A 14641-nucleotide genomic window follows, 5' to 3' on the forward strand; every position below is an offset into this window, starting at 1 on the left:
TTCTCCCTGAAGTTTAATCTTAATATTTCTGGCACTTCTTACTACCAGTGTGACTGTTCTTTACCTGTTCCAGTCATATACCTCTCTAAGCACAGTATCTTGCATATATTTCCATCAAATATTCTTAACCATTTTCTGCATTTCACGAGAGTATTTTGAAATTATTTGGTCCTGCAGTAGTTTTACAGATCTTTCCAGCTTCAAGGTGTCTGCAATTTTAACAAGAATTTCCTTCTGTTACGGATCATTAGTCAAAACCCAGAATATTTCCAATCATTAGCTGTAAGCAGAAAGAGAAAGAAAGAGCACATGCAAAAATAAACTGTGCACTGTTTCCTTCTGACAGCCATCAACTACTACCAGTCTAGTAGCCAGTCAGTGCTTTATTCTGTCCAAAAACAGCCAATAATTATTCTTCTGGGATGGATTTAGACTTTCTATAAGTGTCTTGAGGTAAAAGTTTACCAGTTTTATTTGACTCTGTACAGTTCATGTCTCCATAGGCAGGAAACTCTTTCTTTATCCCACATTCAAATGCTGCAGCTCAAAATGCTCCTCACACCACCACTTAGCTTGCAGAAGGGAAGCACTGAACACCCTTGCCATCATTTCAACTGCTGCCAAAGCTTACAGCATTACTCGAGGTAGCCAGAGAACTTTGTGGATTTCCTCCTTCTCTGGTTAGGAAAGCTACAAGTAGATACAGAGGATGCATGCCCAGACAGCGAGAACAGAGGACTTCAGGGGCTCACATTTGAAAAAGAATTCCCTCAACAAGAAAACATTTTCTCAAAGAAAGATCCCTCACTGCAGGGACATTTCTTCCACTCCCAAAAGGTTTAAGCATTCAAACTCTGACTATGAAGAAGTGCTAGACTCACAACTCTCCATTACTCACTGTATGCCACTTTCACTATGCAAATGCTAGAACACATCATCACAGTTTTCTGGTTGTCTACTCACAATGAGAAAGATAACTCTAATGGTTGCCAAGGCAGCTTATAAAAATTCCCTTATCTTAGCACAGTTTTCAGCTATTCATCTTGCAAGAAGCCTTACAAAATATAATAGTCAAATGAAGGATGTAATCACTTTCCCAACTGTACCTACTTCCTCTGAAACTGCTGTATGCAGTCAGCCAGCACAATGATGCATAAGGGAGTTTCTTCTTCCCCCACAGTAAACAGGTCTTCTGTATTTTGGTATGTTCCAGTGAGCCTTTAAAAACCTATTTTAAAATAGGTAGGCTTTTCATGAGTTTGTTCTGATTTTATTCCAATGCAAATAAATTCAAACTATTTTTTTTCTCAACCATTTCCACAGTTACCAAATAATCTTTAGAGAGCTAATACTTCTTATTAGTTCAGAGCTATCTCTGTAAACAGAGTCATCATAACTTACTGAAGATTTAGGGAACAGCTGTTTTGAATTGCAGAGATGAAATGTTTATTTTATCTCTATAACTAAAGAAGAATAAATGGCACTTAAGTGGCCACTCTGCAAAAACCTAATATTCTTCGTGATAGTATATTTCATGTATTATAATTTGTAGTGTTTCCATGAATACTCATTGCTAACACAGAGTTTGCTTTCCTTATCATAATGCCTAAGGAGCTAATATACTTACTAATATAAGGAGAAAACGTAATTGTTTCTTTACTATTTCTTTTGACCCACCCCTCACACAAACAGGAACAACCAGTCTCTGATATCGAGCCATTCCACTTCTAGTCAGCAAAAGCAAAGATGATACTACACACAAGAATTTAAATTCAAATTTTAAATAGATTCCAAGACACAAAACTAATGCACAGTAGAGCAGATTCTTCATGCAAATTCACCCACTCACTTAGAAAATAATGAGTACTTCAGAGAACTAAGACTGAAGCCAAAATTCCGTATTTTGCTGCCTGTACATATTTTTTTAATCTGATTAGATCGTTTGACTTAACAAGATGGTATAACCTATGCTATCTTAAGAAAAAGACTGAAAGCCTTTCAATAGTTTCCTGATGCTTAGCAGCCTTCCAGAAACAAGCTCATAAACTTTTCAAGTGCTTGCTAAAACAAGTTAACATGTAATAAACACAACTTTTCAACTCGACATCTTCTACAATCCCACTCTTGTTTGTTCTAGTTATGTGTTGGATTGCAGGATTGTTGCAGAACGACACACATCTTATGACAAAATCATGGCTTCTTACACAGTATTATAAACTTGTTCTTTAATTCCTTCAGCAGAGATCTTTTTATGCTTTGCCAATATGTGCAGTGAAATTATTAATGTATTTTTCAATTAAATTTAATGTAAACTTTATATTTGAACATATCTAACAGTAACTGAAAATTTAAATTTTGCAAATTATTTATTAATTAAGCTTCATGCTATCAATATTGATTTCTTCAGTGTTTCAGGACATCAACTTACACAGTCTTACCATGGACCCATAATAATGGAAGTTTCTCAAACGCTAGTCTCAGCTTCATATATTTTATTTATCTTATTATTAAGATAAAGACTGTTTTTTCACAGATCTCAAATAGCTTCATGTTGAGAGGTCACTATAGTTTCTGCAAATTTACCTTTTTTCAGATGATGTTTTTACTTTGTTCATATCGAAAGATGATTCTTCAAATTGCCATTTCTGATAACCTGGAAAATATTAAACAACTACATATTGTCAACATCTTTTGTTCTTTAATGATGAAATGCTACCACCATACTGAATGTCTCTACACTAGAAATGCTAAAGAAGTTAATTCACATTAATTGCATTTCTCCACACTGTCATCACAAGCTCTTCTCTCTTCAAACTATTTAATCCAGCTTTTAAAATAAATTATTGCATTGTAAGTATGGAGTATGATTCTGCATTATAATTCAGTCTTACCAAAGCTCAGAAAATCTGATTATAATAGAACAGAAATTTGTATAAGTCATTTAATAGACATTATTTTCCTGTAAAGTTTTTGCTGAAGCCAGTAAATACACTTTTTTAAACTTACTTGACAATGTTATAAGATGCCACAACATACTTATTTCTGACTACCATTTCATGTATCTATAGAGTAATTAAGTCTAGAGGTACAGTGAGAAACATGGAGTATTTGGTGTTCTTATTTAAGCAAGACCTGAATATATTTCCTGGACAGAAACCATATCATGCTAAGAACTCAATTTTCCTATCCATTTAAGGACGTAGTGTCCTCAGGGTACAACACTTCCTCAAATGGTGCCTCCAAGGTTGCAGTCTACAAGACCATTAACTGAACCTCAGTACCCATTTGAGACCTAGTATGAATGACAAATACTCCCACTGTGACAAAAAATAGTATCCTCCAAGAGCACAGTTGTTAGTTTAAAGGTAGAAGACAGAGCAAAGAGGAAAATGGATGTTCAAAGATATGGGTGCTGAGAATGAATATGATAAAGCACTTTTCTTTTGGAAAATGCAGGCAATAAATTCAGCCAACTACACACACAGAGGTGCCCCCCATCCCCTTCTCCCCAAAGAAATGTGTAAAACCTCTCAAAAATCCTTGTTGTTCAGCACCTAAAGTAATCAGATTTTTATTACTGGTAAGTTCCATGCGGCAACTGCTAAAAGCCTAAAGCAGATGAAGTAAGAAGCAAGCTTATTTCCAGACTTACCTGAAAGCAGAATCTTTTCCCAGCAGCCAGGAAGCAAATGCTTAGCTTTTCACCAGAATTCCAGCTTGACTCAAGTTAACAGGTGTCCTAGGTTTCTCTAATTACCCTTCAAGTGTAAAGTATCTCAAAATCCTTTAAAGAAAATAAATAGTTACAAGACAATAGCTGTGCCCACCACAATACACACAATTTCATGAATTATAAAGTCTGGACTATTTGAACCAGGTTGCAGGTCTTACTGGGGGGAAAATATTAGACTCTTGAATGCAAGTAGCCAGGTCTGTTTTGCTTGCAGCGTTGACCCACTGTCATACAGATGATGAACGGTCTGCCAGTGCCAAGACTGTCTATATATTACAGTGTACTGAACTGCTGTACAAGTGGAGCCAGCTACTGAGCTGAACCATCTTGAACTCTAAGATCTTAATTTGTTTGTCTAAATTCACCACAAAGTATTTAATAAGTGCTAAAGTGCTTACTAATACTCCAGGTCAAAGGGAAAAGTCAAGCAGATAAGAAAAAGTACAAGAACCACTGAAAAAAACCAAACCAAACCAAAAACCCCAAAAAACAACCACCAGGGAGAAGGAGCAGGGAAAAAAATGAAAAGAGATAGAAATGCACACAGTAGCAATCCAGAGAGTCATGGTGAAACATTTATGCATACTAAAGTAAAAAAGTTTCTCTAACATTTTACCAGGTAATGCAAAATTACTAATTTAAAACTTTTAATATTATCCTTATTTTGAATAAAGGATTGATAGAAAGGTAAAGGCACAAGGTGAATGAGTCTCAATTTAAACATATATTTTAAATTTAATACACTTGCCTGCAAGTGGTAGTCGAGCAGAGGAAAAACTAGTATCAGTTCTGCTTTTAAAGGAACAACAGCAATAACTGAATAAAAGCACAGCAAGTTGAAGAGGAGCAGAAGAAAGAAAGGAGTGTTGACTAGTTAAAATTCCAAGCTGGTATATGCTCGATTCTCTGCAATCTCCCTCTGCCTTTTCACATTGCCTGTGAATCCTCTCACCTACACAGCGGAAACAGGCAGTGTCTTCATGGGAAATTTCTCCAGAAGCGTGAAGTTCCAAATCAGAAAGCTGCATTCACTGTAACAGTGCTACCAACAGTACAACAAATTAAATGGACTGCAAGAAATTATATATAATTTTCACCTCTTCCTTTCTCTTCAGAAAAGCACATAATTGCCTCACTCCAAGGTCAATTCAGTGTCACTGAGCCACTGACTCACCTTCTCGCTGATCCACCTTTTCAATGCTATGAAATTTTGACATTGGCAAGGTTCATGCAAAAGGGAAGAGTATAACCCCTCCAACAGTTACCTTTCATATAAAGTTTTCACATTTGCCAAAACCTAACAGAATAGCATGGAACACAGTCTCCTACTTCTTGGATAAATATTCTAACCAGGAAACTACTGCATAAAATGGCAAGCACTATCACAAAGCAATTTTCTTTTGCTCAAAATAATGGCTAAAGAAACGAACTTGAACCATTTCATTCAGACCTCATATTTGGACATGACTATTAGGTATTGCTGTGAGTGCCTGTTGGACTACAGAGGACTTGTAAGGGCACCATCTTCCTGAACACTAAGTTGACATACTTGTATTAGATGAACACCCAGATGCTCAGTCTCTTCAAGGCAGTAATAATTCTGGTCAGACATTGTAACAGGATTCAGAGGAAATTTTACTGATGTAAGTTCTGGGGCTCTCAACATAAATGGGATGTGGACTTCCTGAAGCAAGTCCAGAGCAGGGCAATAAAAATGACTGGGGTGATCAACTCTCCTATGAAGACAAGCTACACGAATTGGGACTGTTCGGCCTGAAGATGAAAAGGCTCTGGGGAGACTTTATAGTAGCTTACCTAGAGGGGGCCTCCAAAAAAGATGGAAAGGGACTTTTTACAAGGGCATGTAGTGATAGGACAAGAAGCAATAACTTTAAACTGTAAGATGGAAGGTTTAGGTTAGATGTGAGGAAGAAATTCTTTACTGTGAGGGGGTTCCCCTAGTCCAGTGCAGATTAAACCAGAAGCAAACTGACCTTTCATTTTACATACTCTAGTCTCAGAAGCTGTTCATAGGTCAAAACCATTCTTTTTCAAGGTACTTGTGAGTCTGTTTAAACAAAACCATAAAAAAGACTTCTGTATTCTTCATTCCGTAGGCTATATTAATTCCAAAATATTACTTATCATTAACATTTTTAAACATAGCAGTAAATTATTTGCAGGAACTATTTACCTAAGTAAATTTACACTTGCAGGAATAAGGTCTGTGTTCAAAATTTAGAATAAGCAGCAATATGTGACAGCAACAACCACTGCCTCAGTACCAAAAGCAACCTATCCAAAAAGCTTGTAGAGAGCAAAACACCGTGACAACCAGCATTCTAAATGTGGCAAAACCACATGAATACCCCACACAATATGGAAAACAGCAGTATATTAAACTTGACATTATACAAAAAAACATTCACCAGGACAGCAGAATGCTCATCCTTTGACAGCAGTAAGAACTGGCCACTGCTACTGATACAGCAGTGCTGCTTCTACCATCTCATCCTCCTGTACCTTAAGGAGGACTGGCCCTTTGCAAAAGGCTTAGCAATTACACCTTAAGCAGTGCCTCCGGCTATCTAAAATCTTTTACTCTTTCATGTATGACATATTGTTTTCCAGTTCAGCATCCCAAGTGACAACTTCCAAGAGTATCTTTTTAAAAAACTGGTTGTTTGTGCTTTTTTTCAGGGAAAGCAGTTCTATTTTAAAGTCATACAAACCAGCAAGGTTATCAGATGCGAAAATTTCCCTAATGAAAACATAAGATCTAATGTTGGATAAAAAAAATCTCACAGGCTAACTGGGGATGCCAGAGTTATTTATACAAACTGCTTTGAATCCTGAAAGCTTAATCCACAGTACAGTATATACATGTTTTGGTTACCTATAAACCAACTTAAAACTCTAGTGATTGAAAACCTGGGAAAATCCTTCAAGCTTTACAACTAAGTTTCAAATTGGTAAACACTACATCATACTCAACCACAATCTAGTAAACAGAACCATATACATAAATAATTATAACTGATGTGGTAGTGAAAATTTGTTTTCTGAAGTTAACTATTCCTAGCCCAGTTCCTGAACCTTCTTCTACAGGAACTGGAAAACAAAAACATAGACTTCCTACTCCAGGACAAATCTTACTTTGTGGAAGTTTCACAGGAATTAAAGTCCTAGTCAACAGTCCAGAGGGAGACAATTTTCAGAACCAGCTATTTCTTTAATTAAATTCTAAAATAGGATGGAATGGCTTTGAATACACACTAAACAGTTATTGCTTCCTAATACTTTAACATGCAGCCATACAAAAAACTTTTAGTGCCATCAAAATATTATAATATCCCTAAAAGTACATTAGAAGTATTTCTTCTATGAAAAGAATTTTGTTCAAGATAGTAGAAAAACTAGAGATACTTTTCCTCCAGATGTAATTGCAAGACTTTATGTGGAAAGGGTAGAAAGTAGTCCTTCATCTAATGACTAAATCTACCCAACACTTCTAAGTAGAAAAAAAAATCTGAAGTTTTTGGTCGAAGAGAGTCTAATTTTTAAATCCAAAACAAAATGAAAAGACTAACAACCTTTACCAGTCAAAGAAAAAATACTTCTGAAAATCAGCTATGCCTTTCCCTTGTACCATTTGCTATAAATATTTATAGTCGGGAACAAAAAAGTCAGCTGATTAGCTCACCCATTGCTGCATTATAGCAAACTGCTGACTTTCTGACGTGACTAGGTAAACTGTAACACATAATCAGACATTCAAAACGACATACATAAAGCTTCACAGAAGACTGAAGCACCAAAGTCCTTTACAGCAGCTTGCCAACTATGTCATGCAGCCATTACCACCAGTCAACTTAACTGTAAAAAGAAGGCCTGACACATGCAGCCAAAAAAGCTGTAAATACCCAATAATGATTATGAAAGAAAGAAAAGCATTGGCCAGGAAAAGGCAAAATAAAAAACAGTACTTCATTTCTTGCCTGGAAAGAAGCTCCTAGAAAGTTACTGGCATTGCAAGCATAAGATTACTTCAAGATATGACAAACCTGCTATCACCAGGGTCACATGGGATCACGTTCAAAGCTGACATGATTTAAGCTGACAGAAATACTGCAGAGGTCAGCTACTTCTTACCCCACTAGCATAACCCTTTCATCAGGTAGAAAGTGAATGGCACAGGGAGGGAGAAGGGAGCAATAAAAATAGCCAGACGGAAAAGGACAACCATAGCAGAAATTAAGCATTTCCCTACACCAGAAACTGAACAAGAACTGGAAACCTTGTAACTTCAGACAGCTCTTGGAAATGTTCCATTAATACAGTGGGAAATGTCAGAGATGCTTTCCAGCACCTAACCCAGCGGCTGCTCCTTTGGTTTACACTGTCTCGATGGTTAAGGTCAGCCTGTAAAAAAAATCAACCCAAACATCTAAACTTGCTAATTCTAGATGAGTTAAAGCAAACCCTCAATCCTGGTTTTAATCCAGACGGAAAAAAAAAAGAAAAGAAAAAAAAAATTCATGGCTTTATGTTGTAGATTTATCTATTCAAATACCTTCAAGCCCTTCAACCTCATTAGTGCACAGAAACACAATCACCACAACCTATAATACTCTCAGCAACTGTTCTCACTTTTAAAATCTTAATTTTGATTGTTTTGCTTATGAATTATACTTGGAGCAATTAAAACAGTATTGCCTACCTCCAGAATGCAAAAGCCTGGACATTCTGTTTCTCATAAATTTTAAGTTGTACAGAAGTTGTAGTGAAAACGTATATGTGCCTTGTAATGCATGGAATGTTTTAGGACTGTCACCTTTGCGGCTGTTGCAAAAAAGAGGAAGGATGTTTGGGTGCTCCCCTCCTCCCCACTACTTCCAGTCTTTCTATGGTTTAATGTTACAAAACTGTATTTTCAAATGTAAACCATGCTGAATCATCCATGTATCCAGGCCACACACTGGACAGCTCATAATCTTCTTGATGCGTAGCACAGGATACTGGACAGTTAAGCTGTGGAGAGTGGCAGGACCTGAAAACATACCCAGAGACACGCTGCCATTATAAATCTCTCCAATGTACTCACACAAGCAGCTGCCCTGTTCAGCACTCTCACACTCACTCCAAGAAAATTGACTTCCCGCCTATGTTGTTTAAGGAGTTTCAACATTTCAATTACTGCAGTTATATTCCAGAGTCAGGGTGACTCAAGCAGTATTCAGTTCTTTCAGACATTAGCAATTCGTATCATAGGAGCAATATCCTAAGAGCACGCAGCTCACAGATAACAGGAATTAAAGGAGATGTTTCAAATAACATACTGAGAGCCAAAAAACAGGTGATCCCCAGCTATGTCTAGCAGAGTATCATCATAAATTTTAAAGACTGTGAAGTCTCTAATCATAAGACACACTGCTGACAAGCTGTTGAGTGACAAGCTGAACATCTTTCCTAAACTAAAACCTAAAAATGAGGTGAAAGAGTAATCCCATTCTGTAAGCCAAGAGGACTTCAGAGAGCCCTTCTCCTGATTTTTTCCCTTTTAATTGTAGCTTCTAACACATAATTTCAGTGAATTTGCTCCCAGCAGCAGTAAGCTAACCAATATAAATCTTCTACCAAGAAACCTGAATATTTTTCAAGTTCAAAAGCTTGTATTTGGAAGACGATCTGTGAACTTCTTGAACACGAAACCTAAAATATGAGCACTGTCACCTCCAACACCTAAACTGAAAGTTAAGCTTGAGATCAGGGATCATTTCACACATAGATCAGGTGTCACTTCACACACCAAGACTACTTCTTGGTTTAGTATAATTTCCTTGCTTTCTGAAAAAAATAAAAATACTTTTTTTGAAGCTTAAAATAAAAAAAGTACTTCCCTTAATTTATGCTGGCATAAAAAAAAATTCCCAGTAGTGAACTGAAACATCAGAAACTATGTGTTAAAATTATTTTGATGGTAAATAAGAACATCTCCATAAAAAGATATTGCCTTGCCACTCTTCCACCCAAAAAATAAAAAAATATTCCAACACAGACTTGCATTCACAACACGTAGCATGAGATATAATTTCCAGAAAAACTCTTCTGTCTCAAGTATGATTTCACTGAAGGATTAACCAGAAGGTGGGGCTATCCCACTACCAACATCCAGTCACCCAGCATTATACAAAATACACACTGAAAGCTACAAGCAAAACAAGGAAGATTTTCAAGAAATATAACCTACAAAGGTAGTGCACACATGTATTTCTCTAAAGGAACAACATTCGTGGGAATATTCGTTGGAAAGCTAATTCCCTCATGACAGAAAAATAAATACACAAAAATCAACATTCATACCACAAGACTATACAGAAGTTTTACACTATACAGGTACACAGAGGAATTCAATCTCTGCCTGTAGATACTATAGAAAGCCTACCGCTCTAAGTATCTGTAATAACAGTTCATCCAGCTCAGGACTCCTAAATATCTGACTCCTAAATATCTGACTCCTAAATATCTGACTCCTAAATATCTGACTCCTAAATATCTGACTCCTAAATATCTGACTCCTAAATATCTGACTCCTAAATATCTCAGTGCCTGAAAACAGTTTACACTGAAGAAATACACCACACCACCCCCTGATATGCAACCTATTTCTCAAACCTTCTCTGTCGAGTATTTGAACTGACATCTAGAGAAAAATACGTGATATGACAGATTTCCATCACTGCAAGAGGAGGTAGGAAAAGGAGGGGGCAGAGGAGGAAGAAAAACCAAACCCTAAATATAACAAACTCCCACACACGGAGCGTTAAGATAGGCAGACGTTGGGTAGGCCAAGTCGCACGGTACATGAGGCAAGTGTTATTCCAACCGTCGTGTTTTCCATGCAATGCCCGCGCTGGGTTACCCCTCCAGCGGGACAGGGGGCACGGAGCCGCAGCGTTCGGAGGCCGGAAAGGCCGGGGGTCACCTGCAGCCTTTGCAGCACCAGGACTGCCCGGCAGTGCCCCCCGTAGGCGCGGCGCGGAGGAAGCAGCTCGCCCCGCGGCCAGCGCCGGCCTCCGTGCGGCTCCACCCCACGCCGCGGGCAGACCCGACCCCACCGGGCCCGGACACCAGACACCGCTCCTACCGTAGAGCCCGCGCCCACCTCCGCGGGTGGGAGCGCGCGGCCCAGGTGGCCCCGCCGCTCCCCGGCAGGTACGCGCCCCGCAGCTGCGGGGAGCCGGCGCGGGGAGCCGGCACGGAGGAGCCCCGCCCCGCCCCGCCCCGCCCCAGTCCCGGCTCCGGCGCCGGTCCCGCCCCGCTGCGGCCCGCTCCGCGCTGCCGGGGACGATGCCCGGTCGCGGGGCTTCACCTTCGCGGTAGGCGGGGAACCCCTCACTCACCCCGCGGCGCTCAAGCGGGGGCGCCGGGCGGCGGCGGCTCCGCGCTGCGACCCCGCCGTCCTCACGCGCGGCGGCAGGACCTGCCCGCACCGCAGCGCGTCACCGGCCCCGCCGCGCCCCGCCCGCGCGCAAGCGCCGCCACCGCCGCCGCGGGGGGGAGCGGTGCCCGGGCCGGCCCGGCGATGGGAAGCTCACGGCTGTAGGATCAGCCGGACGAGCCGCGTGAATCCGCCGGGCCGGCCGCGCCCGCCGCCCCACCCGCTCACGTCTGAGCTGTCCATACCGATATAAGATATACAGGTACCTAAGGGGCGGGTGCCAAGAGGACGGAGCCAGGCCCTGCTCGGTAGTGCCAAAAAATTGGACAGGAAGCCACGGGCAGAAACTGATGCACAGGAAGTTCCACCTGAACATGAGGAAGAACTTCCTTACTGTGCAGCTGACCGAGAACTGGGAGGGATTGCCCAGAGAGGTTGTAGGGTCTCCCTCACTGAAGCCCGAGATTAGCTCAGTTGGTTAGAGCATAGTGCTAATAAGGCCAAGGTCAAAAGTTTGATCTCGGTACAGGCTGTCCACTTAAGAGTTGAACTTGATGACCCTTGAGGGGTCTTCTAACTCAAAATATTCTGTGAGATACTCAAGAACTACCTCGATGCAATCCTGTGCCACATGCTCTGTGATAACCCTGCTTTGAGCAGGGAGATTGGACCTGATGACCCACTGTGGTCCCTTCCAACCGGATGGATTCTGTGACTTTGGATTCCACAACTCCATTGGGTGCTTCTCCACAGCCCAACCTTCACCTGCTTTTTATGGCAATCACAGTGAAACCAAGGAATCCCACTGCCCAGGACACTGAGGAATCATGGAAGCAAGGAAGAAAACTCAGTGATTTGTAACTGTCAAAGGCTTCAATTCCCCCCACACACACACCTTTTCTGCTCCAAATCTTTGCAAAAGAGAAATAATACCTCATACACACCAGAACATTCTATGGCAAATTAACCTTCACATGCCTGGCTCCTGGTTTTCAACTGCTCAGTATCACTGATGACCTCTAGAAATGGGCAATTTAATCTCCCTCTCTGACACTTGTTAAGGTGGAACAACCAAGAACAGTATTTCTTTTTTCTTTAAGTTCCTCAAGTGAAGAAACTGGTAAGAATACCATGGCCAAATCCATATACTGATAGTTGTTTACAAAACTTATATGGGAGAAGCAGCCTTTAGTGAAGGCTGCTAAACTGAAATCCAGTTCAAATCTCACACTAATAATAGCCAAAAATAAAGGCACAATCCCTAATAGAAATGTGCAAAGTTAATTTCCCAATAACATTGTGTATCCATGGAGTCGGCCATTCTTAGTCTTGTTCAGTACAAAGCAGATTTCAGATCCTTAAAACTACACACTTTTATTCATCTTCCCTTTCAAAGTACATATACTTGGCTACCGCATTTGCAATTCCTGTCCTACACACATCATTCATTCCGCTCACAAAGACAAGAGCAAAGACAGCCAAGACTTTTCTACTGCCTAGGAAGTAGCTATGTGTTTTGTGTGACAATTTGCTATTCTTCCATAGGGCTGATTCACCTGAAGAATTGTTTATAGTTACTGTTTGTTAGTCCTTTAACTTGGGTGGTGTTGCAGTGTTAGAAAGGTAAGTTCTGCTTATCGTCCGTGCAACAGTCCACAGATGATCCACGCAGAAAACATACACATCTAAACCTTATGGACACAGAACAAAGCTGCTTTACTGGCAAGTCAGAAGAAACCACGCAAGTGAGGAGCAGTGGACTACTTTTGTGTAGATATGACAGATGGGAGATTCTGGTCCTCCTATCTCCTGTTTATGCATAAATACTTTAATAAATTTTCTTAAGTCCCCATCCCACCATACTAACAAAAATGGATAGTCAGTTGTCCATTTATTCTGTTATTCACTTGGTCTTTCTTTGGCAAATAATTCAACATTAATTATGCTTCCTAGAACTTGTAAACCTATGGATTATGATCATAAAACATACATGTATTGGGAAGGAGATTCCTCCCTCTCTTAAAAGGTTCTCCAGTTATCTAGCACGAATGAGAAGAATGCAGGTTAACAGAATGCAGGACTTTACCAGTACATTGGCAACAGATAGGAACAGAAAACAGTACAGCTACAAGGTGTCTGTGAATTCTATTAATAGAATTATTTTAAATGCATAGTTCTGTCTGAAGCAAGGCAGAAGACATGGAATAAATTCAAATATGACTCAGGCAAAGACAAAAATAGTACCAGCCAGGCTCGGGTAAGTAAAGAGCAAATAAGGGGGGGTGTAGATAAAAATCTCTCTAATTTTTTTAAAGCTGAAGTCAGAGTAAGTGTACTTAAGTTAGTTATGAAAACAATGTTTTAACAGCTCTGTATGTGTCCTGACACATGACAAAAATAAATTGGTTCAAAATATGAGAATTCTTTACTGAAGAAAGAGGACACAGCAGAAGCTCCAATTAATTTAACACTGCCAAAAAGTGTGATTTCATTTAAGAAAAAATGAATTATAGTAATGGGCCTAATTAAAATACTTGTATCAGTTACTGAAACCCATTTACTTTTCTCACTGTTAATGTAAACAAAGAATGCAGAACATAATTGGATGCAGAGGTTGCATTTATCTTGATTATTCCACCCAAAAGATTGCTCTATGGAGAACCGTTTTTACTAGCTAAACATTTGTTTATGGAAAGTTAAAGGTCACTGAATGATTGAACCTAGATTTTCTTTTTTTGGTAGATAAATTGATTCCAACTTTAGGATTTATTTGTACAGAGAACAAGTTTACCTTCAAAAAACCGGACTCTGATGTACAAAGGCAGTAGCAGGCCACTGCTGTTCTTATAACAATTCTCACAAATTCAGATGCATTTTACTTACATGAGACTGAAGGAATCTGCCCTAGCTTTGTGTGTTTTCAAACATAATACTGTGTGCAAAAGTGAGTTGTTTATCCATTGAATCTCTTATAAAGACATAGTTAAAAATCATGTTAAATCAAATACAATTCTAAACAGTTATCTGATGCTATGTAATTAATATAATGGTTCATTATTCTTTTGATTTCACAAAATTTTGCAACATTTCAACTAAAATCTTTAATAGGCATTGTGCTGGTTTAAAGGTAAACCAGCAGGGGAAATGGACTCAACTCAAAAGAGAGATTATAAGTCAGAATAACAATTTAAGAAAATAATACAATAAGTACGATTATACAGACAAACAATTGGTTTTAACCCACAAAACCCAAATATATAACCCAGCACCCTGGGGCATGAACAGAGTGGTGTTCTTTGGGCCCCCTCAGTCCAAAGAAAAAGGAGAGGGGAAAACTTGTTGGTGAGAGTGCTGTTGCAGTCTGGTCAAGAGTGGTGGTTGCAGTCTGGTTGAAAAGTGGTGATTGCAGTCCTGTCGAGGGTGGTGGTTGCAGTCTGGTTGAGAGCAGTTATCTGCAGTCTTCCTCT

The 14641-nt window shown here is 39.6% G+C and overlaps 1 protein-coding gene across 10 annotated transcripts in view; it reads right to left on the bottom strand.

Annotated features, from left to right (window-relative positions):
- The window catches only part of AGTPBP1 (ATP/GTP binding protein 1), a 58761-nt gene extending 47530 nt beyond the window's left edge, over nt 1-11231 (bottom strand). For 2 of the 10 annotated variants that reach the window (XR_004354351.1, XM_032674685.1), the window contains exons 1-3: nt 4686-9579; nt 3653-3784; nt 2584-2653 (exon numbers count right to left, since the gene is read on the bottom strand). Coding sequence is in view for 8 of the 10 variants with exons in the window: in XM_032674685.1 (XP_032530576.1) it covers nt 2584-2615 (32 nt within the window). In the remaining 2 variants the exon portion in view is untranslated. Of the gene's footprint in view, nt 1-1110; nt 1229-2583; nt 2654-3652; nt 3881-4685; nt 9581-10550; nt 10660-10880; nt 10900-11136 lie in introns of those variants that run through there. The other 8 variants (XM_032674686.1, XM_032674684.1, XM_032674678.1 and 5 more) reach the window with 7 other exon arrangements.
- Nucleotides 11232-14641: the final 3410 nt, after the last annotated feature.

This window comes from Chiroxiphia lanceolata, chromosome Z (assembly GCF_009829145.1).
Source record: "Chiroxiphia lanceolata isolate bChiLan1 chromosome Z, bChiLan1.pri, whole genome shotgun sequence".
NCBI lineage: Eukaryota > Metazoa > Chordata > Aves > Passeriformes > Pipridae > Chiroxiphia > Chiroxiphia lanceolata.